The sequence below is a fragment of the Aulonocara sp. 'chitande type north' Nkhata Bay genome, linkage group LG12 (assembly GCF_057382095.1).
Source record: "Aulonocara sp. 'chitande type north' Nkhata Bay isolate Kocher_YH1m ecotype deep benthic linkage group LG12, A_spYH_male_GT1.1, whole genome shotgun sequence".
In the NCBI taxonomy this organism is placed as follows: domain Eukaryota; kingdom Metazoa; phylum Chordata; class Actinopteri; order Cichliformes; family Cichlidae; genus Aulonocara; species Aulonocara sp. 'chitande type north' Nkhata Bay.
In genome coordinates, this window is record NC_141355.1 from 28,674,203 (window position 1) to 28,701,415 (window position 27,213).

At 39.1% G+C, this 27,213-nt stretch overlaps 1 protein-coding gene across 3 annotated transcripts in view; it reads right to left on the reverse strand.

Annotated features, from left to right (window-relative positions):
- msh3 (mutS homolog 3 (E. coli)) overlaps window positions 1–27,213 on the reverse strand; it is a 55,564-nt gene that overhangs the window by 196 nt on the left and 28,155 nt on the right. For all 3 annotated transcript variants that reach the window (XM_086314848.1, XM_086314850.1, XM_086314849.1), the window contains exons 19-24: window positions 26,823–26,937; window positions 26,213–26,370; window positions 17,260–17,446; window positions 2,389–2,521; window positions 2,073–2,241; window positions 1–460 (exon numbers count right to left, since the gene is read on the reverse strand). The exon at window positions 1–460 is cut by the window's left edge. In XM_086314848.1, coding sequence (XP_086170974.1) covers window positions 379–460; window positions 2,073–2,241; window positions 2,389–2,521; window positions 17,260–17,446; window positions 26,213–26,370; window positions 26,823–26,937 — 844 coding nt within the window. In that variant the 3' untranslated portion in view covers window positions 1–378. The remainder of the gene's footprint in view (window positions 461–2,072; window positions 2,242–2,388; window positions 2,522–17,259; window positions 17,447–26,212; window positions 26,371–26,822; window positions 26,938–27,213) is intronic.

Consider the following 27,213-nt stretch of genomic DNA (forward strand, 5'->3'; position numbering starts at 1 on the left):
CAATTGGTTTTGTGGATGCCATATATGGACAGGAACCGAATGGAATTAAAAAATGCTAAATCAGCATGGCGTCGAAGACCAGCAAGTAAGGCAGGTTTGAATTTTTTTTTTAATAATTATTAAATAACTACAATCTTGATCAGTTGGCATTATTGACGTTATGACAGTTACAGTGGAAAAGGTGATGACTGTCAGAACCTGAGATGGTTAAAATCCTTTTTTTCCCCACAAATCCACACGTACACACTAGAAAAGGAGCAGCATCACGTGCTCCATCAGGTCAGCATATTTGTACTTTTGTTCTTCTCAAAGTATTCCCGTTCACTGGTATTAGGACTTTTTTCTTCATACAATGGTGTGAATAATGTTCCGGTGATGTCAAGAGTTTAACTGCAGCCATTTCATGAGGGACGATCTGTCGGAGATCCTCCAAAGGTCTGAGAGAAGTTTCTTATTCTTTCTAAAGAGAAAGAGGCAAAGACTTAAATGTTTCACACAGTATTGCATGTACAACATTGCCTGTCTTCACACTGCCCAATATGCTTACAGTCTAAACACACTGTTCCCTCACACATAGCTGTGTACAATAAAATCCATATTCCTAACCTGCAAGCTGCACCTCAAACTCCTCTGTGCGTGATTATTGTGCATTGTTTGGCTTCGCTCAAACAGAGGACAAACATTTCATATAGGGAGGATTACTCTGACAGGTGTTGTGTGAGTGATATTTCATAATGTGAGAATTACTTTGGAGGAAGCTAAGCAACACTCAGCTCCCAGCAGGCTGTCTGTTACACAGCGAGGATAGTGGCGTTTTACAAATTTACAGAGACAGAAGACTGCTTTTGGAAAAATGTGCAATATGCTGATAATTTGCTTGCAAAAAACATAAAGAAAAAACTTGGAATTGGTCATATTTCTACTTTTTAACTTGATTGTAGGCTAAATCTTTCTGATCTTGATCCTAAAAGAAAGTTCTCTGCATAAGCATTAAGGAACACAGTATTTTCAATTCCTTTCTGAAAGTGTCCAATAAAATTATCCAATGGAAAATAGGACTGGACATATGACAAACTGTGACTAAGGCTTTTTTCCCCCCAGTTTCTTCAAATTTATGCACTGGCTGTATATATTCTGCCATGGATTTGCTTGTAGGTTTCCCTGTCTTGATGAAGGGGACAAAGTCTGCACTGATTTTCCAAGAATATTGGTACATTTTCTGATTGAGATGTGGCAGCCCAAGTATAAAATCTAGCTCATTTGAGTGTTGAAGCTGAAGAAAACATTCAGTTTCATGTCTGTAGAGCTCCCTTGAGTTTTATTATTTCATGGCACACATTTCAACCCTAGTTTTCAGCTTCCAGGCTCTATTTTTTCATAAAACTCTCCAAAACACAGGACTGCATTTTGTAATGTATTGGAAGACTTACAGGATACTCAAACAAAATAGTATCACACTCACACAAAGTTAGAGGACATAAAAAAAAATTACTTAAAAAAATAGCAGCAGAAGCTCAGGTTTTCTGCCTTTTAGTTCTTAACATAGCTGACACTCCAAAAACACTGGTTTCTAAAATTCCCATAATTCAACTTGGCAGTCTCACTTTACCACTGCATGGGGAAAAAGCAAGGTTATTTAGCAACACTACAGGGGTGCCAATCATTTGAAAAAAATCAAAGCAGGCATAAATAGTGCCACAAGTGTACATCATCTGGGAACAAAAGGCTTATTTCCACAGTTCATGTTAGTATTAGAAAAGTCAACACAGTTTTTGGTCTCTTGTAAACCTTCACACACATATCTGTTACATGAATTGTACCTCTGGGATTTCACCACCCCACTGATAGCTGAACAAATTCAGGTTACTGCATTGTTTTAAAGTTGGGATGCGTCCATTCTGACTCTCCATGCTAATTTCTAAAGTAGGTTTTCAGCTGAAACAAAAATTGAATCCTTTTAGAATCTACTCCAGAACTACAGCATACATTGATCCTCATACTATTAAACTGATCTCAATGTGTAATTTAAGTGGAATCATGCCTTTACGAAATGGTTAAATGTGAACGCGTACCTTCTAGCGTCGACCACTTTCTCCAGCTCTCTGGCTTTGTGAGCAGCAGTGAGCAGTATAGGATCTGGGATGTCAGCCAGTCGGGCAACGTTCAGACCATAGCTCCGCCCTGCAGCTCCTTCAGTTAACTGGTATAAGAAGGTAATGAACTCTGGCTGAACTTCTCCATCTGTTAGTGCACATCATATACACGTAATATATTACAATCTTAAAGTGTCAAGCATTTGCAAATGACCAAAGTTGAAATCATTCCAATCATTCGAAGCAACAGGGAAACCAAAAATTAATGAAAACACTGAAAACAGTGTGTACATACCATCAGTGTCAGCAGAGATATCAGGTTCATTGAGCAAGAAAGCCATGTGGTAGTTAGACACATGTTCAGGATACACCCGCTCCAGCTCACACAGAGGAGGATAATGGGTTACAAACAGGGTTAGGGCTTTCACCTAAGAGAGAGAGTGAGATGGATAAGCAATAACATCCAGAAACATTGAGTACATGGCACCTCTGGAAACTTCTTCAGTCTTTTACACTTATTCTTTAAAATGTTAAGGATCAGGATAAAAGCACAAACAGGGTCATCCATTTTCAAAAGCAACTGGTATACTGTGTGAGAAACTATTCAGTAAAAAACAGCAAGCTGCAGGTAGGGATGGCATCATTGCGCTTGAAGCTCTGCAGGCTCCCAGAAATGGTTGTCACTTTTGTTGCAGAAAATGTTCTTCATCTAGGTAAACTGCAACAAAAAAAGTGAGCGCAGGCGATCCAGTGATAACATTAAATGAGCCTCCAGCTGCCATGTCTGGCACGTTACTATTTACTGACAATGCAACTACCACATTCACACCTACTCAGAAGCTCTACATAATGCCTATATATTACAAAAAAACATCTGACTGTGGTTTGCACAGAATGTATGCATGAACTCTAAAATAAAGGTGCAAAAGCTTTCTGTGTGCATGCTGCACTGAGCTCAGTAAAACCACAGCTACCTGATGACATCAACAGAACAAATTCTCCAACAATTCAAGGTGTTGTTGCTGGGACAGTCCACTCATAACTAGTATCTACTGAAGCTTCGAAAGTGCAAAAGTTAACTTTCAATTCTGATGTTGCAACAGCTTAAACAATCTCTGTCACACCTGCAGCCCACATGAAGAGTTCTGATTAGGATGACGTGATGCTTCCTCTGCTGCCAATAATAATATTTCCTAAACCCAAGCCATCACCTAGGTTTGGCTCATTATTCCCAGCACCAATAATAATCCAAACCCAGCACATGTGGAGGCAAAAAGGCAAGCAATCAGAAAAGCAGTGTGTATGGTAAAGCCATCACAACAGCCCTGACCTGGAGAATGGCTGTACAGAAAAAAACAAGAATGATTCATTATTCAATCATTTTTATGTTATGGTAACATTTAGGGAAATCGTGTTATGTTATATTCATCATGGACCGTTTTTTCCTGAGAGTTGGACAGAGATTACCCTTTGCTTAAGAAGGAGACCACCCACTTCTTCACTCCTTTCACACACGTTTATCACTGTGGCACGACTGTAAAAGTGCCACATCATACCATTATCCTTAAGCTTTGGAGCACATTGGAACTCAGACTGAGTCAGCTTCATTTTATCTGATTGAAGCTTGGATACAGTAAATGACTGCAACAAAGGAGGAAAATAGGACTTAAAAGGGCAAAAGGAATCTTGAAATCTTTAGCAACATGTTTCAAAATGAGTTCAGTTTCCAGTTTATGGAATTTATCTTATGTGCTCCATCTATAAAACAATGGTAAAATAGTTATTTTTGCACAGAGACCATTAAGTATGGTATCCACTGGTTAATTAATGCTAGATCGTCAGTCTAGAGAGATAAGCGTTTTCATACCCACTGTGATGAAAATGGTCCTCCTAAAGACTAATGCACTTGTAAGGTACCCATTCGATTACTTTAAGATGGGCTGCAGATATTGAAAGGAAAGTGAAGGCTTGTGAAACGGGTGTCCAGAGGAAAGCTCTGATTAATAAGGCAGCTCTACTTGTAAACATCTAGACTTCTAGACTACAAAGCCTGTGAAGCTTTTCTTCCCCCCCCCCCCCCCCCCCCCCCAGGGCTGACCTTAAATACTACCATTCAAAAACTCTGCCTCTTACAAACCATACAGAAGATTATAAGCTTATAGGAAATTTGATATCCCACTATCACCAGACTATGTTTATTACATCAAAGGACTAAGCACAAAACAGCTAATCAACTAATCACTGTGCAAGAATAATGTTGCACTTGGCTTCTTAGAAAACAGTTATTTTGTTTGAGAGCAGCCTTCCTCTCTCTCTGCCCAGTGTGAAAAGATGAAAAAAATGCAACATGCAAAAAAGTTAAAAAGCTGTTCTGAGGAAACCTACCAAGTAATCACTGTACTGGAAGTTCAGTGATTACTTGACTACAAAACAAATGTGCAGCATGGAAACATATTAGATGAGACATTTGTGTCCATTTCCAGCAATGCGCCTGATTCTAATGCTAAACACAGTCACTTAAACCTGCCTCCATCAATGCCAAATAAGCAGATTCCAGCAGATGTAACAGCCTCTCGCATCCGTCCTTTTTAATAGACAGGGAGTTGAAATATTGGTGAAATAAAAATGGATTCAAAAGCAATCAGAGTGAGCAAAAATTTGTGACTCAAGAAGAGCCACAAACCATCAAATACACTCCATGTGGAATTTCTAGTGTGTTAAATCCCCTTGCCTAGAGTGTCAGTCTTGATTCTAACCTCTCCCAATTGATGGTGCCATTTCGATATTTGAGTTTACATTTTTAACATGCTAATATTGCTAACTGAGAGAAACAGAGTATACCCGAGGCTGCTGAGAATATCATTAATTTTGCAATCTCTGGACATGACTCAAAGTCATTTCCCTGGATGGAGAATTTAGGATGCATTTATTCTGAGCATGATGTGAGGATTTGTATTCAGTTTCATCAGAATTGTTAAATCACAAATGTGGTAATGAAGCTTAGTTAGGGGATCACTTAAGTCAGTAGGAATCCTAAATGTCTATAGAATTTGTGATAATCCATGTATTAGATCAGCTGTATTTACACCGAGGCTCCCAGTGGGTCATGAAATGAATATAAGGGGTCACCAGAAAATTACTTTGATAGGAAACAATGAATAACAAAAATGAGATCACATGCACATATGGATCACAGTTTAGGCTGACAACCACTGCGATCGAAGACAAAATATTAGAGGAGAAAATGGAAACTTGGAACTGCCAATGAGACCAGATGAAATTTAAGAACTGGAACTTTTGATGACCTTTAAGGCCTCTGCGATTCTTTTCTGGCATACTCACCAATCTGTGTGCTGACATTTTTAACCACTTCAACAACAGCACTAATTTACCAATATCTGCATTTTGTTCTATCAAGTTTTTCTTAGTCTTTTGACTTAATAGTATATTTATCCATTTACTTACTTTTTTAATTTCTAAAAAAAAGAGGAAAAATAATAGAAAGACAAAAAGGAAAAAGAAAAGAGATTAAGTAATACATACTGTGCACCAAATGGTAGGTATTACAACAAATGTTAAATTATGTAACACTGTGTTACTGCAACTAAGCCAAAGCAGCAGCTGAAAAACAAAGAACAGAGCATCAATATCAACTGTTCTTTGGCTTGGCATTACTTAAGTGCCTCTGTACCCCTGCAGTATGCTGAATCAATACAAACTATTGTGTAAACCCCCCACCACCACCCTCTCCTAGTCTGTTTACTTTTTCCCCTTTGTCTTAAGGATTCCCATTTTCAGTCACTTCAGGGGTTTTTTTTTGCCTGTCACTGTAAATACCAAATTTAGGCGTTTTAGGCTCTGGAGAGATTTTCAGCAAAGTGAAGACACGTCACTCCATCCTGTGATTCTTTAATCTCCGTCAATCCTGGGAGCTATCCAAAGGCTACACGGCTGAACTGTGGCATTAAGGTTAAGACATGAAAATCACAAAAAGCGAGTGGTGCATGCACTCACTCACCCAGCCTCTGTCAAATGCATGCACAAACATTTTACCTAGCGCTGCTCTCTCAAGACAGCCGCTGAAAGCTGTTAACGAAAATAAATGCATTTCCTTTTCCTGATTACTTTAACAACCCAATCATGTAAATGGAGAAGTGAGTGCAGAAGTACTGTGAAAACCTTTTCTCCCACTCGCTATAAACTGATTTGAAAACTGAAAATACATTAACGACTGATATAAAAACTGCTATAATTAACCACCAAGCCCAGTGATGACAGTAATGACAAGAATGTATGTACGATCTCTCGTGGTAGAGCAGGCCTAAATTTCACATCATCACAGTAGACAGGTTGCTGCGGGAGTCCAAGCGGGCTCCAGGATCAGCCCACTAACCGCTCGCTCTAGGAAAGGTCACATGTCAGTAGTAATACATCTGTCTAAAAGACATGTGCAGGGTCACTCCCACACTCCTCAAACAACACACGCAGTACAGTCTCGTTTTCAAAACATGTGGAGTACAGTGCAATAAAATGATGTCTAAACCAATTAAACATTTGAAAAAGACCAAATCTAAAATGTCGAATCCATGAAATTCGATTGTGTTTTGAGAAATATATGCTCATAGGCGAGAGTATTCCAGCTGCAAAGTTTTTCACATTGGTAGAACAAAAGCAAGGTTGCAGGATAGATTAGCGGACGAGCAAAATTAATTACCCCACGGCCAAGCACCACCTGGATTTTCATAATGGTAGCCCTTCTACACTGCAAGCCGATGGAATTGACCACATTCCTCTTTCAATACAAAGAGGTAACAGACAAAGGAGTCTTAACCAAATGGAAGCTTTGCCGATTTCTAAACTACAGGCCACTAAATGATTTTACTTCTTATTTTATAAACTGAACTGTATTGTTAGAACCGTTATTTGCCTTTGACGATGGATTTATGGTTATATGTGGCTGGTGCAGCTTTGGATTGAATTGATTGAATGTTTGTTGGTATCTTTTTGGCGTCTTGCATCTCCTCAAGTTATTCTGAAGACTCGTCATATAGGTGGCATTTTTCACTCTCAAAGTGGAAGCTTGCTATTGGTGGAAGTCCATATGTCGAAGGGCCTTATTGGTGGAATACCACTGGAAAAGATTAAGTGTGTTCATGGACTTTTGTTCATGAATGTTTTCTTTCTGATGAAGGCTTATATGCTGAAATGTGTTACTGTTTTAGATTTCATGCTAGAATTGCATTTCGAAAGAGGTGGGACAGATGAAAAAATAAAGTTGTGTAATGCTAAAAAAGAAGAAAAAAAGAAACACCCTCTCACAACTAATTAGGTTAATTGGCAACAAAGCAGTAACAAGACTAAGGGCATCTCGGAATTTTCCAGAATTAAAACTGGGGGCTTTTAGTCTGTGAAAGATAATGTGGGCAAATAGTTTAAAAACAAAATAGGAATAGCATAATGCCATCATTTTTCTGTCTTGCATAATATTAAAGAATCTGTGAAATCTCTGTAATTAAGGGGCCAGGACATAAACTAATACTGAGTAGCCATGATGTTTAGGCCCTCAGGCATGTAATGTAATGAAAAGAAATCACTGCATGGGTTCAGCAACATTTCTGAAAACTGCTGTCAGTGCCACTCCATCCTCAAATCCAAGTTAAAACTTCTAATAGCACAATAATACTAATATTATTAATAATAAATGTAAAAAACCCCACAGAGACTGATGCAAAGCAGAAAACTGTTCTGTGGATGGAAGCTACATCCTTTGAGCTAAAGATGAGAGAGAGACCATGTGCCACACAGTTGAAAAGCCAGCATCTGCAATGTTATAAGGGTGCATTAGTGCATAAGCAATCTGGACATCTATAAAGACAAATGAGATATATATATATATATATATATATATATATATAGAGAGAGAGAGAGAGAGAGAGAGGGTAGCAACATAAGCCGGTATTCACAAAGTGTCTTTGGAAGTCGAGGTCTTTCCTATTTTAGTGCCAAACCACATTCTGCTCATGCTACAACAGTAAAAGCAACAGTGATAAACTATCCTGCCTGCAGTCAGACCTGTCACCTGCTGAAAACATCTGGTTCATCAAAAAACAAAAAAATGCAAAAATATACACCCCAAATTCTGTGCAGATTTAATATGCTTTAGGAGAGGATTTCGCTTGCAAAAGTTCAGGAGTTGTTCTCCTCAGTGCCTAAACACCTACAGAGTGCTGTTTAAAGAAGAAGTGATGCAACACAGTGGTAAACATGTTGTGAACGCTTCCCCACCGCTTCTGAGATGCTCTTTTTCATATCCAGTCATGGCATGATTCAGAGTATGTAGTCTTTGAAAGTGTTAATAAAACAAATTCAAAATTATCAATTTTTTTTTTCTATATCAATGAAAATGTCTAAGTCGTAAGATTTGGTATGGTGCCCCGCTGTTTATGTTGTACTATTTTATATTAAATGCATTATTACAAATTCCAAAAATCATTGCAGTCTGCAATTTATTATTTACACCTGTTTAATGACACTGGACCAAAAAAAAAACTGAGCATGACAGGAGGTTGCAGTCTGGAAAATGATCTGATTAAGTGCTAATGGTTGCTAATTACCGGACCACCCCGGGGTGCACTGAAAGCTGAAGAAATCAGAGCTGAAACAATTAGTTAACTAATTAATTAGTCATTGATAAAGCTAATTCATTAAGAATTTTTCCCATTCTCTTCCGCTTATCCTTACCGGAGTCAGGATGGGGTTGTGAGAGTTTATCCCTGCTACCATTGGGTGAGATATCAGGTTTTTAAAGAGTGAAAATCCAAAGTATTACCTGCAAGCAGTTACAAAAACAAATACTCTTTGAGGCTGAGAAAACGGACACTTAGCATTTCTCACTATCTTTGCTCATTTTTCTAGAATGCAAATGTTTTAAACCTTAAAAAACTTATAAGAAAAACAAAAAATATATTTTGGTTATCAGTCTGGCAAAGTAAAATGAGCTGAAAACATAAGCCTGATGTAACATCACCAATTAAAGCTCACTTGTCATCTGTCGTGTTTCCATATTCCAGGCTTTTAGCATACAGCTGTTTGTTTACAGAACCAGGAGATTTTATACAGGCCGCCACAGAGACAGACAAACAGACTAATAACCTGCCCTTTCCTAAAGATGATGATAATTGCCTGGTATTGAGTCACCTTGTTTCCTCCAGTATGTTTCTAAATCTGGTTTAAAGCTCCAAATTTGTCTCAGGTCCAGGTCTCTGCATCTGCACCTTGAAAGACTTATTAGAACTGTTTTATATTCATACCTTGTGCAAAACAAGAACATAAGCATGCTCCAAAGTGTGCTTCCAGCCAGTAATATGATCCGCTGGAAAAAGGCTAGAGGTGTCAACACTACTACTTCCATCTCTTTGTCTTGCTACTTCCCTCTATCCAATTAGACTCAAATGCAGTTCAAACTCAACACCCTTTGTATTCTCGGCTCACACAGGTAGCAAGGCTTTCGGTGAGGTGCTTGTGTGTGAGAGAGTGGAAGATTTTGTGAAAATATGCCGCTGGTGTGTAATTTGACGTCTTTTGTTTAAACAAAGACCGCTTTTTAGTAGTCAAGCGCTTTACTAGAGGTAAGGACTGCAGCAGTGAAAAAGAGTAGCATAAAGTTAAAGTTGCCAATTTGCAACATCTTCACAGGAGGTAGTTAATTTGAAGGTAATTCAAAACATCCAAATGAATGGAAAGCAAGCTTCAACATTTTCAACAGGACATCAAAATTGTCTGTACAGTCACCAGGCAACACTGATAAAAGCCGCTTTGAACATTTGGTCAGCTTGTTCTACTCTTCTCTTACTCATGAACAAGACTGGGAGATACCATTTCCATGACTTGACATGACCATATTTGGCACGCCTGAAATTTAGTTGGGCGTATAATGCCAATTCATCTAAACCCATTTACAAAGAACAGGGTGTCTTCCTCTTCTTATTGAAAGTCGTTATTAAGGCAGAAGGAAAAGGAAACACAGCCTACACAGTGCTCGCACTTTTTTGGTAACACCTTCCTTTCGATACTATGGGTAGGGACGTGTGAATATTCAAATAGTAAAAAGTATTAGAGTACAAAACAGTAAACAAAAAAACTTATTGGTAGAACTTTACTTACTTTTACTCACATTTTACAGAAAGGACATACAGTGCAGACTCATTTAAGTTTTAGACATATCTCAGCCTGAAAAGGATTCGTTATTTTTCCCCCTCATCAATCTATACACACTACTGCACATTGACAAAGCAAAGAACATTTCGGCGGAGAATTTTATACTGTCAGAAAAAAGGTCTGAAATATCCTACTTGGCATTCACATCGTTTACTTAATACTCAAAGCACCTTTTACAGAAATGACGGCCTTAGATTTTCTTGGGCAAGATCTTTCAAGGTTGACACACCTTTTTACACGGTTTCTGCCATTCTTCTTGGCAGAATAATTCAAGTTTAACCAGGCTGGGTGGGAACAGGGTGTACAGTCATTTCCACGCGTCTCCAGAGAAAATAATAGCCTAATCTGTTTAATATGAGTCAGATGAGGACAAAGTGGAAATGTTTGCCCATAATGCATAGAGCCACGTCTAGCAATAACCAAATACAGCTTATCAGCACAAACACCTCATGCCAACTGTCAAGAACTGTGTTTGAAGATAGATGAGTTGGGCTTGTTTTACAGCCACAGGACCCGAGCACCTTACAGGCTTTGAGCCAGCCATGAGGTTTTCTGTATATCAAAGTATTCTAGATTCAGATGTGAGGCCATCTGTCCAACTGCTAAAGCTCAGGTCAAATTGGGTCATGAAACAGGACAATGATCCCAAGCATACCAGTGAATAAACACCATATGGCTAAAAAGAAACGAATCAAGGTGTTGCAATGGCCCAGGCAAAGTCCAGACCTCAGCACGACTGAAATGCCCTGGTAGGATCTTAAGGGCACGGAGCATAAACGAACAAAACTCAATGAACTGATGTAAAGAAGATCAAAAACGTCTGGCACAATGATAAAATGACTGATTCAAGTTATTTCAGCTAATGGTGGTTCTACAAGCTACTAAATCATGGGATGTACTTAGTTTTCCAGTGTTTCTTTTTCAGATGACTTTATGGCCAATTTAATATCACCATAACAAGTGAAGTAAATAAGTAAATGCTAAATATATGTTCTTAACAGACCTCAAAGTCTAAACTTCAGTCTTGTATCTAAGGACACTAGCGTTATAACACTTTTTGCATGGCAGAGTTTTAATCTAAACTGAGCTCCAAATCACAACATGGCACTTTTTTTAAGGTAAGGACTTTACATACCTTAAAGACCTTAATACAGGAAAAAAAACAACAACAATCAGACAACCTATATGAGCACTTAGCAATAGTGGGAAGGAAAAACTTCCTTTTAAGAGGAAGAAACTTTTAGCAGATTATATTCAGTCAGGACAGATCCTTGCTCTGAGGTAGTGGTTCACAATGCTGAAAACGATTTGTGACCCCTCATTAATGCCAGTAGTGTGTATGCATGTTGCGGGTGGTTTAACGAAATTAATTTTTCATCTGGAACATTTTCAGATGTCCCAAGAAGTAAAACGATTTAGTATTTTATTCAGAAAAGTTCACACTAATTTTATATACTCTTAATATCACAGTTTGTTTCTCATCTCTTTTGGTTTTTATCCTGAGATACTGTTCTTGGGTTCTGAACCACATGCTCGGAAGCCTGTTTCTATACAATATACACAAAAGAGTGACACTCTGAATACAAGTCGTGCAGTCAAATAAGTCACAACTTGAAATTTTGAGAAAGTAATGGAATTACTGTGTACTGAGAGACAAGAGAACAGAATTTTATTCATGTGTATGAGTGAAGTGCAAGCATAGCGCAGGGCAGAGTGCTGTGGAGCACATTTGGGTCTTTGTAGGAGCTCTGTGCATCAGCATGAGCACATCAGACTATTTTACGCCCACATGAGTGATACAGTACATTGCACTGAAAATTTACTCATTAGTGTGCAGCCAAAAGTGAGCTTTTGCGAGTTCTACTTCTCCACAAAGCTGGACTTGCTTCTCTCTGCTATTATAGTGTAAAGTTACAACACAAGGGCAGTCACATGCAAACCGAGTAAGGAGCAATGTGCAGTGTTAAACTTTGTGTAGAGCCAAAAACAGGACATGCTGTTATTGTGATTAAGAGTCCACAACGGCTTAAGAAGAGGATGGACATCAATGTGAAACCCAGAGATTTTGAGGAGAAGCAACCTCTAGTTTTAGAAGTCTTTTCCCTTCAGCTTACCAGTTTATTTTTCTCTTTCTGCATCAAGGCTGCCTCTATTATTGAGTGAAGTTATGAAACCCATCTACATTCTTAACCAGCTCTCAGGTGAATGTTGGGGACAGGAAAAGGTGTGTTACTATAACAACCAAGTCAAAGGAGGAGTTGTCTGACTTTTGACGTGAACAGCTGAGTCTGCTGAGGAGGGGGACGGAGCAGAGGAGGATGAGTAGGAGGTAGAGGAGTCGGCATGAAAGGCTCTGCATGTCTGCCTGTGCTAAAGAGGCCTTTTGCTGCAAAAGCTTAACTTCTTTTGTGCCCTTTTGTTTGCCTTTCCTTTAATAGCAAGGCTTTTCTAACAAATCAATGCTGTTATACAACAGGTAGTCAGAGAGCTCCCTTTCTTGTGCCATCAGCATCTCCCTGCTGCATTAGGTGCTACTTAAACATTTTCATTCTATGTTTTCCAGCAGAATTACATAACCCCAAGACTCTGTCCAAAGATTGATGTGGAACTGGCAAAAAATGAAACCCGGATAGAGTTTTTCAAAGATAAATGTTTATTCATCTATATTTGAACAAGGTTAACTCGATCCAATTTGAAGCATTTGGACTCGAATTTTGGAAAAACAGAAATAAATCAGAATCAAAACTCAGGCTCTCACAGGCAGTTTGTAAGCTTTGATTAGCACTAAGCAGAACTCCAGAAACCCATTGATAATATCTGTCACAGTGGAATAAAGTGGGAGCTGCACCCTGGGATTGAAGAGACCCAAATTCAGAATCTGTGGCTTGCGTAGTCCATTGACTGTCAGCTTAACATCTGGCGTTGTGGGTATCCACAACAGCCTGCAAAACAATGTGCCTCAAGTGTGAGATTAAATGCATGCTCCCTAAGGTCAACGTAGACCATCTGAGTTGATAACTCCTTTCTCTCCAGAGAAGCTGGAGCCTGGAGGGCACTAACACGCACAACCAACTGCTAAAAACACAAACCTCTGCAGTGTGTATGCGAAGTCTGTTAGTAGGGCTGGGCGATATGACCCAAAATTCATATCTCAATATTTTTTAGCTGGATGGCGATATAAGATATATATCTCGATATTTTTTTTAAGCCATAAAGTAAGAACAAAAAGAGAGTTCTTAGTTAAAGCTGTGTCCCAGATGTCACACAGGCACTTTTATTAACATACAGCACAGATGTACATGAAAAATTACTCAAAAATAAATTATGAGCATTCATTAAATAATAATGCTCCATAAATAAAATAAAACAATGTTGTTTTTGTGCATAACAAAGAGCTCACAATTGGGCAGTCAAAATGTAAACTAAAAGACGCTGAGCGTAATAACAAAGACAGACAGATTTCACAGCAGCTCTATTTCCAAGTTTTACTGCGTGACTGACAGCCTGGAGTTTGAAATCCGCTTCATAACCACGTACGTCTCTTACAGGTGCTATTTATGGTCCTTATACACACACAATATGGTAATATTACGTTGGAGCACAGTACGTATCACTCCGCGAGGCTCCTCGGTAGCCGTAATGCGCCGACAATCTATCAAGCGGTGCAGCTCCGTAGCTTACCAAAGTCGTACTCAAACATTTTTGACAGATTGCTGAGCGCCGCGTACCACATAAAATCGGTTCGCGGCCATCAAGCACAACCAGAATTCATACATAAGGCGCGCTGTCAACTTTTGAGAGAATGAAAGGATTTTAGGCTATGCAGCCCGTAGGGACTAGCGCGGTTAGCTCGTTAGCATGGTTAGCTCGTTAACACGTTGACGCCGTCCAGCCCCACGCATGGGGCGATGCGCAGTAACTCGTTAACGGAGATTTGCCGTGTCCATCTTGTCGCTGCCTGCACGTGAAGCGATGGGGGAGGAGTGGGAGTTGTGTTCAGTGAAGGATAGAGGCGAGGCGGAGTAATGTTGCGTAGAGACAAAAGTAGACGAAAGAGAGGCAAACTTGCGGCTCCACAACTATAAGTATAAGGTAACATAGACTATATCGATATAAAGGATATTGTCACATCTTATATCTCGTATAAAAATATATCGATATGTTTTAAAAACTCGATATATCGCCCAGCTCTATCTGTTAGCTTCTTGTAGTCTCTTTTAGTTTTTGTCTTTTTTGTGTGTTTTCTGCAAACTACAGAATTGCCTGTGTATCAGCTTCAGTGACTTTGGGCATTTTCTTATCACCAGCACTGTGATAAACTTATTTTCAACCAGTTTTGATTTATGTTCATTGATTGAGAGCCATTTGTTTATCAAACATTTAGAAATACAACATAAATGGTAAGAAAGGTGACATACTCACTGTCTTATATTACTGCTATAACCACACTACTTTTGTTTGCTGCATACCCAAATTTGACATGGATGGCATTCTAAAAGGGGATAACGTGGTTTTCAGATAATTATTTGTTTTTGTTGCTATAGAAAATGTTTAATATATAATATTTTTTACCCACGAGATAATTAACTTGGTCACTGTGCTATTTGGTGCCTGGTCAATGTGTCAGAAAAAAAACAGTATTCGCTTGCCGAAAGATCAGCAGAGAGTGCTTTTTCTTTCTGCTAGAAAAAGGTTTCATAAGAGAGGAGCGTGCCAGCCCAAAAACCAAAACTAAAATTTAAAACAGACTAAGAAGCCCCAGGGAGCTGCAGCATCGAATAATATCAGTGCTGGGTTGTTCTACGGCAACATCTTTCACATGACCTGAAACAATTTGGCCAACTCAGTTGACCCGTTTGACAAAATATCCAACATCAGAGGAGTAATTCCAAACTAAAATGGAATCAGAAAACATGGAGTAAGAACAAAGGAAGCCTGATTTCTTTCTTTAGTCTGTTATACGATGGAAAATACTGCGAGCGTAAACAGCTGAGAAGACAAACAGCTGTGTCCAAACTGATGCCACAACCTCAAGCACTCAGCCTGTGTCAAGCAGTCATAATGATTTTTCTGTGCTGACAGTAACGATCCATTAATTCAGCAAAAACTTGAAAATTACAGATACCGTGACTTTATTTGACTTGGCAATTTCAGTTAACAATAACACAACCCCCATCCCCCTCAAAGTGCCGCTCATCTGTCCTGCCAAAATAAAGATACGCAACACTGTGCAACATCCCGAGGGCTCCTGACTGAGCCAGTTCACATAATCCCAGCAGAGCACACACACATGCGCACGGGCAGTCTCTCATCCAAACACTCATTCCAGGTATTCAGAGGTGAAACAGCACGTATCTGCTGCCCCGTCTACCCTCTTTAGCGAACCATTGCGTGTGAGCCACTCTTCTCCTGCCTTTGGCTAAAATTAGACTTTTCTAACTTCTGTCCACGCCAGTTTAATGAACGCTGACAGGAGGTGAGAGTGGATTTGGCCACAATTATGTCCAAGCACAACGTTGGACAATGGACAGCGTATCATCAGCTTTAATTATGTCAGCATTTTAGGATGCTGCACTGCAACATAAGTCATGAAGCAGTCCTCCATGTGCCTCCTCTCATTTCTTTTTCCATTATGTCCTCCTGTCTATTAGGATAGCAGCAGCAAGTCCAAAATATCCTGGCATGCTGCGCAATATATAAATAAAAACATAACGTAATGACTTACTAATTATTTAGACACCATATTTTCAGCCTTGTCTCTTGCATACTGAGATTTCTCCAGATTCTTTAGACATTACCTAATGGAGGTGCAACCCTAATGTCTGATGACATCAGACCTTTTATGGTTTTTAAGCCTGTGTGATACACATGGGAGTAGCACTGGTGAATTTACAGCAACAAGTGGGCATAATGTGTCTGACTCCTACTCGCTCTGCCCAAGCAGAGCCCCTAAATAAACCAAACAGAATATTTCCGGCAGTCAGAACAGGTCTGACATAAGACTGTGGTACGTACGAGAACGGGAAAACAGCTTAGGAAACTTTCTTTTTTTTTTGTACACAGTCAAGTTAGGCAATCTTTGTGTTCGTCTCCTTCGAGATCACCTTCTGGTGCCTCTCTGGATCATTTTCAGTGTAAGTGTCATTTTTAGGTCACTGAGTAGATGTCCCATGCTGTTCCTTTTGAAAACTGCTCAGCGGTATCTGGAGACTCAGCTGTCATAATCAGCAGTGACTCTTCTAACAACGTTTGGGTGAGTTTGAAACAGAAGTTGATGTTTGTTCGTTGCCCAAATTTGAGGTCTGTAGTGAAATTGCAGTGGGCACAGTGCAAGGGAGTGATCTAAAAATAAAAGCTCAAAGCTGGCCAATAAGATGACCCTGAAGAGAAATCCAGAAGGATTTTAGATAAGGTTTACGATTTTAGAGACATGCTCCAACAAATATTTGATCCATGTATTTATAATAAATAAATTATAAATGTGTCTGTAGAATTTACACTTAAATTATTTGCAAATAACCGTTTCCTGTCAAGACTTTTATACATTGAACTTGATATGGAAACATGGTAGCAGTCTTAGTCCTTTCTGCTGGATTATCTCACTCTAAAACAAACACTCAAGGATGTCTGCAGCACCATCAAGTATATGCAATCAAATAATTGTATGCAAACAAATGGACACACACACACACACACACACACACACACCCTTTACCAAAGGCAATTACCTTTATGATTAAGTAGGCTGGTATCAAGATCCCACAATGTTTGTGGAATTATGAAAAGGATTAATTGGCACATGTTTAAAGATATCTCTATGGTTACCAAGCCCAGGTAGCCTGCCTATGCTTTTTTACTGATTGCTCTTCTAATTTTCATTTCCACATTCATTAATTTAATTGTTTTATTTAAATGCCATCGTTGTAGTGCTTACATTGCACACACTTACATCTTTGATGAAATATTCCAGGGTGGCATAGGCGATGGCAATTCCATCATGGGTGCTTGTGCCCCGTCCCAATTCATCAAGGATGACCAATGACTGCTTGGTCGCACGGGAAATTATGTCTGAGGCCTCTGTCAGCTCTTCCATGAATGTACTACGGCCTTTGTAGATGTTGTCTGAAGCTCCCATCCTGATCAATCAGAAAAGGGGAAAAAAGACAGAGAAAATAAGTAAGCCATAAAGTGAAACACGATATTTTTGTCTTTTGAGCATTTCAGTTTCAATCACAGAGTCAAACATTTTTGTGGTACGACGTTGCAGACTACACAATAAATTACTGGTTAAATGCCAGGGACTCCCGGCCAACCAAAACCAAATAAAAAATTACATGTTTACTTGTGGAAACTTTGTGGTGATAGCATTGCATTATAGTGATGGACAGTTTGAGAGTCATGTGTAAACTAAGTAAACCTTTACCATTTCCATAGGAGTTAAGAGGATAATTAAGAGCACTGTGCTGCTAATCAAAAGTACTCAAAGTAATCATCACTGACCACCTTTGCGAAAGGCAGTTTTTACATGACGCCATATTTAGCAAAAACCAAACACCACACATCAAAACAGACTCAAACAATTCAAAGCAGAGCAGCAAAGGTGCCACGATGGTCCAGTCAAAATCCAGACTTCAGTTCAATGGAAATGCTGTAGCGGGACCTTAAAACCACTAAGTGTAAATGAATGATGTCAATGAAGTGAAGCAACATTGTAAAAAAAAAAGAAAAAGAAAAAAAAAAGAGTGGACCAAATTACTCCACGATGATGTAAGACACCGATAAAGCCATACAGAAAGTGATTACCTGTTTAAGCTAAAGGTGGGATGTTCTTAGTTTTCCATAGGACTGCATAGTGTACTGTGAACCTTTTTTTTTCTTTTTTTTTAAACTTTTGGCCGTTTTCTCATTTCCCATTGGGTCACCACAGTGGATGGCTGCACATGTTTGATCTGGCACTAACTTTTCCCCTTCCTGATGTAATGCTCCCATTTATCCAGGCTTGGGATTAGCACTGGGAGTACACTAGCTTGTGATGTGAAATGCCCAAGTAAGCACTATGAGCCTCCAAATGTTAATGATTTTTTTAAATTATTATTGAGTCAGCCTGCTAACAAATAATTAATAAAAACATGTCTTTTTCAGGTAAGCTATGGACTTAACCATATGTTGAGGTCATGGAAGAAAGCATTAAAAGACAGATGTGTTTAAAAACAGAAAACAAAAGACTCAAACTCAAGTTGCAATAATAAAAAACCAAAAAAAAAAACTACTGATGCCACTAATGCAATCCACAATTATGGACTGCAAACTGCTGTTGTTCTTCCAGAAATCCCACAAACACCCACAAACAAACAAAGAATCTGCCATTTTTCTCACAGTGAACCTGCTCCTACACAGTCTTATTCTAGGAGAAACATTTCTGCACTGAAAAAAAGAACAAGAGATTGAAATGATGGGTGTGAAAAATGCAGGAGAACAACAGTGGGGGGCTCCTTTTCTGAAATTGAACAGAAGAAGAAAGAAATCAACCCGTTTTAAGACGTGGCTGATGGTGTAAAGGATTTAAATGAATTCTTTAATCTCATTTATTCACACATTATGGCCACACAGATATTAAAACTAACTCTAAGGTTTGCTTCAACATTACTCACATTTAAATGAGTCATAATCAACTCTTATCATTGTTAAAAGCATTTAGTGGACGGGCTGCTGCACCTATAAAAGATTAAAGACTATAATAACACACTTTTTAATATCTCTGTGACAGTCACTTCTCCTGTTTTCTGAAGAGGGGAAAAAGGTTGCATCCATCAGCTTGAGAAGAGATGACCAGTATGACCAGTATGACCACTTAGAAACAAAAACCAGTCATTTCAGCAAACCTGACAGAAAAAAGTACAAACATTTGAAATCACAATACCAAAATGTTCTTGTTATATTACAACAATTTATTAGAAAAGACTGAAGAATATATCAGTGACGCGAACTCAGCATGCAACAAGACCACCTATATTTCCACAATAATAGAAATGTACTGATTGGAAATGCTATGACAACGTGTTGAATTCTTCACAAGCTACAAGGCCAATTTGAGAGCTCTTGCTTTCACACAGACTGACAGACAGATCATTGACTCATCTGATAGAAACTCGACTCCAGCTGGATCACAGATGCCACATCTCTCTGGCAGTCGGTGTTTCTCACCACTAAATCTGTCTCTTCCTGTTCTGCTGTGTCTATGAATGAAACTCCAACAAGAGCATCTAACACCTGTGTTGCCATGGTTACACCACGCACCCTGTGGATGAGAGGTGTGGCAGACATGTTGCTGCATTTTATTAGCCAGTTTATTAGATCCCAAGTGATGAATTAAATGTCCATTATCATCACAGCTAGCCTGAGACTGGCACATATGTTTTCCCATGTACAGCATTATGAAAACCATTTTTAAAGGAATATAATGAATTAAAAAGATGCTTGAGGTATATCGGGTGTTCGTTACAGAAAAGTATGACTCTGACTATGTTACTTGCAATATTCTCACTATTGTCATATAACTAAATTGCTGGCAGTGCAGTCTGTATTGCAAGACTGGTTGCTCAGAGACACATGGTGCTGTACCGATAACGTCCTTCCAATTACTTTGGTCACCAGGAAGTTACTGCGGTCAGTTGTAGTTTGCATGGAAGACACAAATTTGTCTGCAAACGATTCACCAAGCAATAGTGAATCTGTGAGAAGTGGGAAGTAGAAGTTGAAGAAGTCCATAAGTTGCAAGAGAAAAAAACCTTGAAGGGGAGACTGACCTAACTTAATTCAGGTATTTTTTATAGGCAGAATGCCACAACTTTTTGATCACAACTATGTTAAAACAAAAACTGGCAGAACATCAATATCCTAACTTTCCCCCCAAAATCCACTAACAGATAGGCTCTAAAATAAAGGTTGTATCTGCATGCATGATTAAAACTCAGAGGAAATGACACCAGATGTATAATGCATAGGGCAGAGCAGTTTACACACTCACTCTGTCCACAGATGAACACAGCAACACTCCACCAGCTGGGTGTCCTGCTGGTCTGATTGAATCCTCCTTTCTAGCCAAACACACTGATCCTGGAAATAGACTCCATTTATTTTCACCTCACACCTTTCAAGTAAACATGTTGAGCTAGATTCAAGTGTTTTTCTGACACTCGTGGATCTGTCTTTAGTTAAGATTTCTTTCAAAAAAATAAAAAAATAAAATCATCCCATATTTTAAAAGAAGCAGTGAAGCATTATCAGCATGTGTAGTTTTCCAGGAAGAAAATGAAAGCCCAAGTGTATTTTGCATGACTATTACAATCTTCTATTATACAACTTTTAAAAAAAAAAAAAAAGAAAAAAGGTTGCTAAAAGGGAAAAAGTCCATATATTTTATTCGATTTCTTCTTAACAAAGCTGGGGGGGGGGGTGTGTGTGGGGGGGTGTGTGTGTGAGACTGTCCTGTCTGTGGGGAGAATTTTGCTGCCATTTTTTTTGTTCCCTTGTAGCAATACTTCTCAAAATTGGAGTATTAGTAATCCCAGCAGTAATCCTACAAATGCATGTGGTAGTTGGTTTTTTTTAATGTTATTTTAAAAAATTATCAGAATGTCTGAATACTTCCTGACAAACACAAATCAAGAACATTGATATGTCATTGAATTCTAGCAGCAGTACCAATGAAAGCAGGGAAAGAAATGACTCACATATTTGTTTGAGCCTTCCTTTCCTACGACTGATCAAAAAACAGATAGGAACAGACTGCACCCACAAAACAGTTGGATCCATGGAGCTGCCTCCCTGCCACTGAAAATGACAAACATCTAAATTTTAAATGCAACTTATTAGGAGGATTCACTTTGCAACAACATGATTATCTTTCTGTCACTGCATGATGATTGGCTGCCCCTTGAAAACAGAGGATTTGAATAGTGGGTGAATGAGGCTTTTCACAGCCAGAAGTGTGTGTCTGACATAATCATATAATGACGATAACTCCTCGCTGACATATTCTTACCCGGAGAAATTCTTGGGTTACTTTTTCAGTATGCTTTGGGTCATTATCATTTGCACTGGGAAGCTCTGCCCCAACAATTTTGTAGCATTGGACTGAATCTGAGCAGAAAGTACAGTCCTGTGCATTTTAGAATTCATCCTGCTACTTCTTATCAGCAGTCACATCATATATAAACACTAGTGACACAGGCCTACTGTCAGCCACACATGCCCATGCCATAACATTAACTCCATCATGCCTGACAGATGATGTGATACGGTTTTGGATCATGATGCGTTTCTGTTTTTTATGCTTTTCTCATAATTCAGAAATACGTTTATTGTAGTTTGATTTGATCAAAGATTTCATGTTTTCTAGTCTATTCTGGTCTTCTTGTTTTTGAGGTGAACCAGTGGTTTGTACCTTTCTGCCAAGTATTTACATTACCTGAATGCACTCCCTTTTCATTATAATGCACCAGACAGAAGTTTTGGCAAATCTTAACGTTTTTGCATCGCTCTAATAAGTTTATATTGGTGTTTCACCCAAAGGATTGCCTTCCTCACTTGAATAAACATCAACTCATCAATTATTGAGGAGTCCACTGAAAAGCTGCAAAATTTATGTTCAACACTTGGAATCCAATAAATATCTTTTTTTTCATGGAATAATGAAGGAATAAACTTCAGGTGTCCATCAAAATGCTTGTCAATCAATCATTAAATTGCTTTTGAGCCCCTGAAAAAGGTGGACTGTGTATAAAAATGGCTGAAATTCAGTTTGCGACTGAAACAGTTGATGCAACTTTTTTTCTTTTTTTTTTAAATCTCCTTGGATTAAACCTAAAGACCTACACTTCAATCATTCCTTGTTTGTCTGATTTAAAATCCACTGTGATGGTGTACAGGGGCAAAACTACAAGGACAAATGTATCATCGTTGAAGAACTAACTGCATATGTGGACTTCAGAAGACGCAGCCACTCTGTGTAAGCCAATGGGATCCCCGCAAGGAAAAAAATATATAACACATGTTTTTAATCAATTTTTTTTTTTTTTTTTAAAAAACCCTGATATAAGTATCTTAACGCTTAATATTTTGTAAATTATTTCAGGTTATTCTCAGTGTTCGCCTTACTATCCTGCTACATGGATTTCTGCAGAATTTAATCCTGTGTGATTTAAACCTTCCAGGTTTATAGAAAACAAAAGGCCTAACCAGCTCTGTATACCGCCTACAAGATGGCACAGACTCTCTGACACTGCAGCACTATTAAAAACTCATAGGAACAGATGAGTCGATGCAGGATACAGCATCTTTCCACAGGATCAACATGTGTACACCCACAAAGGTGCTGATGTTGCACAGCAAAACACTCTGTGCCGTTTGTGAGGCCTTGTGAGGATGATATCCACATTTCTGGACCCAAAAAAGAAAAATGCAGAAAAGCTGCGCTTTCAGAAGGGAGGGGAGCGTAAGAAAGACTTGTGTAAAGCACGGTATAATCACTGCTAGGAGTCCATGGTCGATTAAAGGTCTTTTCAAAATACAGTTTTACATTCAGCTTCCTCTTGCTGTTTCCATAACAACCATGAAGGGATGGATGAATGTGCTCTATAACCTTCAGGACTAAAAACCAACAAGAAAACACACACAGCAGCTGCATACACGAATACACACACATGCATCTGCCAGCCACTTGGAAACAAATGCGCGCGCACCCACACGCAGACAGACACACACTCCAGGCAGCTAAAGTCGCTCTACCAAAGTCTGCAAAAGAACAAAAACACACACAGATTTAGTGGAGTGGGCAGAAAAATTCAAACAAGACTCTTGTGAGGCAGCACACAGCTTTAAAGCAGTATCCCGATTATTCTCCTTCTCCTCATTGATAATCAATCACCCCGATCAGTTCAGACAGGATATCCCATTAGACACCTATGCACCATCTCATTATCCCCAACCCACAAGTCTGCTTATGTCACTCAAGTAAAACTTTCAAGCTCTGCTCTTGCCTGGCTCGCTTTCACACTCATAAATGCATAATATCTCTCACACACACAAAAGATGAAGCAATTCCCAGTGCTGCACCTATTATGCTTGACACAGGAGTGGGAATTGATTGAGTATTTATTATAAGACAGATTCTCCTCAGCAACTTCAACTCTCTGACAGAGAGGCCGAGTAGTCCAATTAGAAACTGATAGGACGACAGAGGTTACATAGGAGGTGAGGAGAGGATGGATTATACAATGTGGGTGCGCTTTCACTGTGGACCTTAATTAGCTCTTAGTTGTATTGTTTGAATCAGGGAGAGTATATTAACCTCCAACCCTGATCAAATACCTCACTAAACACCAGAGGCACACACGGTCAAACACATGCACAGCTCTGTACTAATTTATTATATATAGACCTTCACTGGCTCTTCTAAAGCTGACGTTAACTGACCTTTGTTTAAAAGTCTTATATCCGTAAACAAGCATCATATGTAACCCAAAACTCGGGCTTTCCCATTTCAGCCCTAAAAATATTTGTTGTGCCTTTCAAATGGGCCCATTATACTTTTCCTTATTTTTTTGTCATATACATTACAATGTGTTATAGAGGTAGATGCTAATATTAAACATACTATGAGCTTGACTGATACACCGATACACCCAATATATCAACAGATAAGCCGTTTGTCAAGATTTTGGCGGGTTTTTAACAACCGATAAATTCTACATTTCAAAAAGTAAAGAAGAGATGGCAGAAACACCCTTCAAGCATGTTATGAGTGCTGCTGTTACAAAGTTTGTCCACCAGAGGGCACTTCACAGTTGGCAACAATGTCACAAATGTCACAAAGGCCCAGTATATGAGACATAACGATTATTTCTAACTCTAAAAAATTGGCTTTTATTGGTTTTGTTCATTTGTTGTTGTTTTTTTTAAGTAAAATGCAAGCCAGGATATAGTTTTAAAAAATTAACTGTAATGATTAAAAAATCTGTAGCATGATTACTGCTGTAAAAGTGCAGAGACCATGTTATGCATGCAAGTTCGTTCATAGAGCTGCTCACATGGAAAAAAAGTTGAATTGTTACAAAGTCTAGGTTGATCACAGAATATTGCCACAGAACATAAAATATACTGGAGGTGTCCTTTGGTACCCCTCGGCCTCCTACTTAATACATGTATTGTATCACTTTGTTCTTGAGTCATCAGATTCGCAAGATTTTCAGAAAATTTGACCTCACTTGACCCTGAGGCTGAGGTTGTTAAGATTCGAACACGCCCAAGATTTGTAGTTGATACAATTGTGACAACAATTTGAAAGCCCTTTGTCGCTTTGTTCTAGAGTTATTGCATTCACAAACTTTGGTGTCCATGTTGTGCACTTGCCATCAGCCTTTTACAGTTGAGGGCTAATAAAATTTATGGTGCACAAGGTATCTAAAAAACAAAAATAAAACTGGTGTTCTTGAAAGCCATGCAAAGGGTCATCAGAGGGCATTAATCAAACGGCCATCTTTTTTGTTTTTAGTTCATGGAATGGCAACCTGTACATAAACCACCAGGTGTATCAGTTCAGGTCCTTTTGTCCATTCACCAAATCCGTCGCTGTGATAACTGTAAACCCAGGAAATGATAACTAAACTGTCCGCTTACTGATGTAATGACCAGTCAAAATCACCTTGTTAGGCTAATGTGAAACCTAAAACCCCCAGACTGTTTCTCCCAAGGATATAATTAAGAGTGCACATCCACACACACACATGCACACTTGCTGTCTCTGGCACCCGCTGGGTTAATACTTAAGAACATGCTTAAAGCCGCAAAAAAGACAATTAGACACATCTGCAAGCCATTAGGTCTAATCACATAGCGCAGCACAGGCAGAATAACGCAGACTGCGATTTGGCCTCTATTTCATTTAAACATGTAGTCAGGACTAAATATTAGACGCAGAGCTCACTGCTACTTTCCTCATAATAAGAATAATCACAGCACAAAAAAAAGGTCTCCAACAAAACCTTATTGCCGAGAGTTTCTACTATACACCACTGATGGAACAATAGACCCGGCATTGTCATACAACTGTAGTTCATCTGTTCCCCCCTTACACACTTCCTCCTGTGCAGTGAGGAACAAAAAAAAAAGGATTAGAAGGGATAAGTGTGATTGTCTGGCCTATGAATAAACTTGACTGTTTCACAGACAATGAAGGTGACACACAGTAGCTCACACGCTTTTAGGGTAACAGTTCGATTTATTATTATTATTTTTTTGTCAAGTCGTCTCCACAGTAACCTCTACCTGTTTGGTTTAATTGTACTAACAAAGCGTTCAGAAGTGAAACTGTGCTCAGTGAGAGCTTTCAGGATCATTGTCCTAATCTCACTGTCAACAGAGGCAAAGCAAGAGCAACCCAAAAAAACACCGCCCTGTAATAGTCTTGTGTGATTTTATATAGCAGACTTGGTATTACACATGTATATTTACTAACCCGCTTTAATGTGCCAGTCTATACGGTTTTTCCATCTTTAACACGCTTACGAGGAAAACAAACGTCGATCCACTGATGTCACTGCGATGCTGCTTAAAAAACAAAAAAAATCAAGCTGTGTTCATTTTCCTTCAAAGCTGAATCAAATGATTGCTTTTATACTTATATTATACTCTTGCGCCTTTGACTTGTCTGTAACGTCAGACTCCCAAAATGTGGAAAAAACTAAGACTTTCAGCTCCCTTTACTTAGTACCAAGTTGTCAGATTGCAGGCGCCTTTAAATTGGCTCACCTTTGGATCCCAACTACACACCTGCAAAGTGACTGTGATGCTACATGGTTGACAAAATATGTCCACAGACAAGTTTTTGCTTGTACTCGTACCTGGTGTAAATGCCATCCAGGATGCCCACACAGGCCGCTGAGGCTGGGACGTATGAGCCCATCTGAGCCATTACACAGATAAGAGCTACCTGGCGAATGTAGGAGCTCTTACCCCCCATATTAGGCCCAGTGATTATCATTGTTCTCCTGCCATCACCCTAAAAGGAGGGAGAGAGAAGAGGATAATAGCTGTGACATAGACAGAAGGCAAACGAGAAGAGAGACAGAAAAAGATATTTGCATGCTGTCCTGCACAGCTGAAGCTGTGGGTGGACTGAAAGCTTGGCTTCTCTTCCTATTGGCTTGTGCTTCTGTTACAAGATTAACCTACACCCACTCCAGCGCTGAGCTAGGAAGCATGTGTGTGTATGCATGTATCTGTGTGGTTTCGTGTAAGTCTATGTGCGTATTCATGTGTAAGACAAAGTCTGTGTGCCTTTGCAGTTTTGTTTCAGCACGCTCTCAGTGCGTTAGCGAGCAGGCAAATGTCTGTGTATGTTTTGGCTTGGCTTTTTTTTTTCTTCAAAGTTCTCTGAATGAGCCTGTGTGTGTGTGTGTGTGTGTGTGTGTGTGTGTGTGTGTGTGTGTGTGTGTGTGTGTGTGTGTTTACCTGTAGTTCAGTGTGGTTGGGCACATACTGGTTGTGCTCTCCCATCAGTAAATCAATAGCAGGATGCCTGCCATCCCTGATCGTAATCTGGTGCTTATTGTCACACACCTCTGGCCTAAAAACAGAACAGTCAGTTAGGCGTGTGAACACACACCCACACAGAGTGTGAAGACAAATATGTACAGAGTAAATGTTAAGCTGTACTGACAAAGATTTCTTTAAGGCAAATTGGTATAATTAAAAATAAAATTAAAAAAGTAGAATATTGTTACTGTGTAAATATATTCTACTATCTAGGATTGCAGTGGAAATCAATACAACACTTAATTATGTTGACTGTAATATTTATAGGGATGGGTACCGGTGTCCGGTGCCTTGATGGCACCGGTTC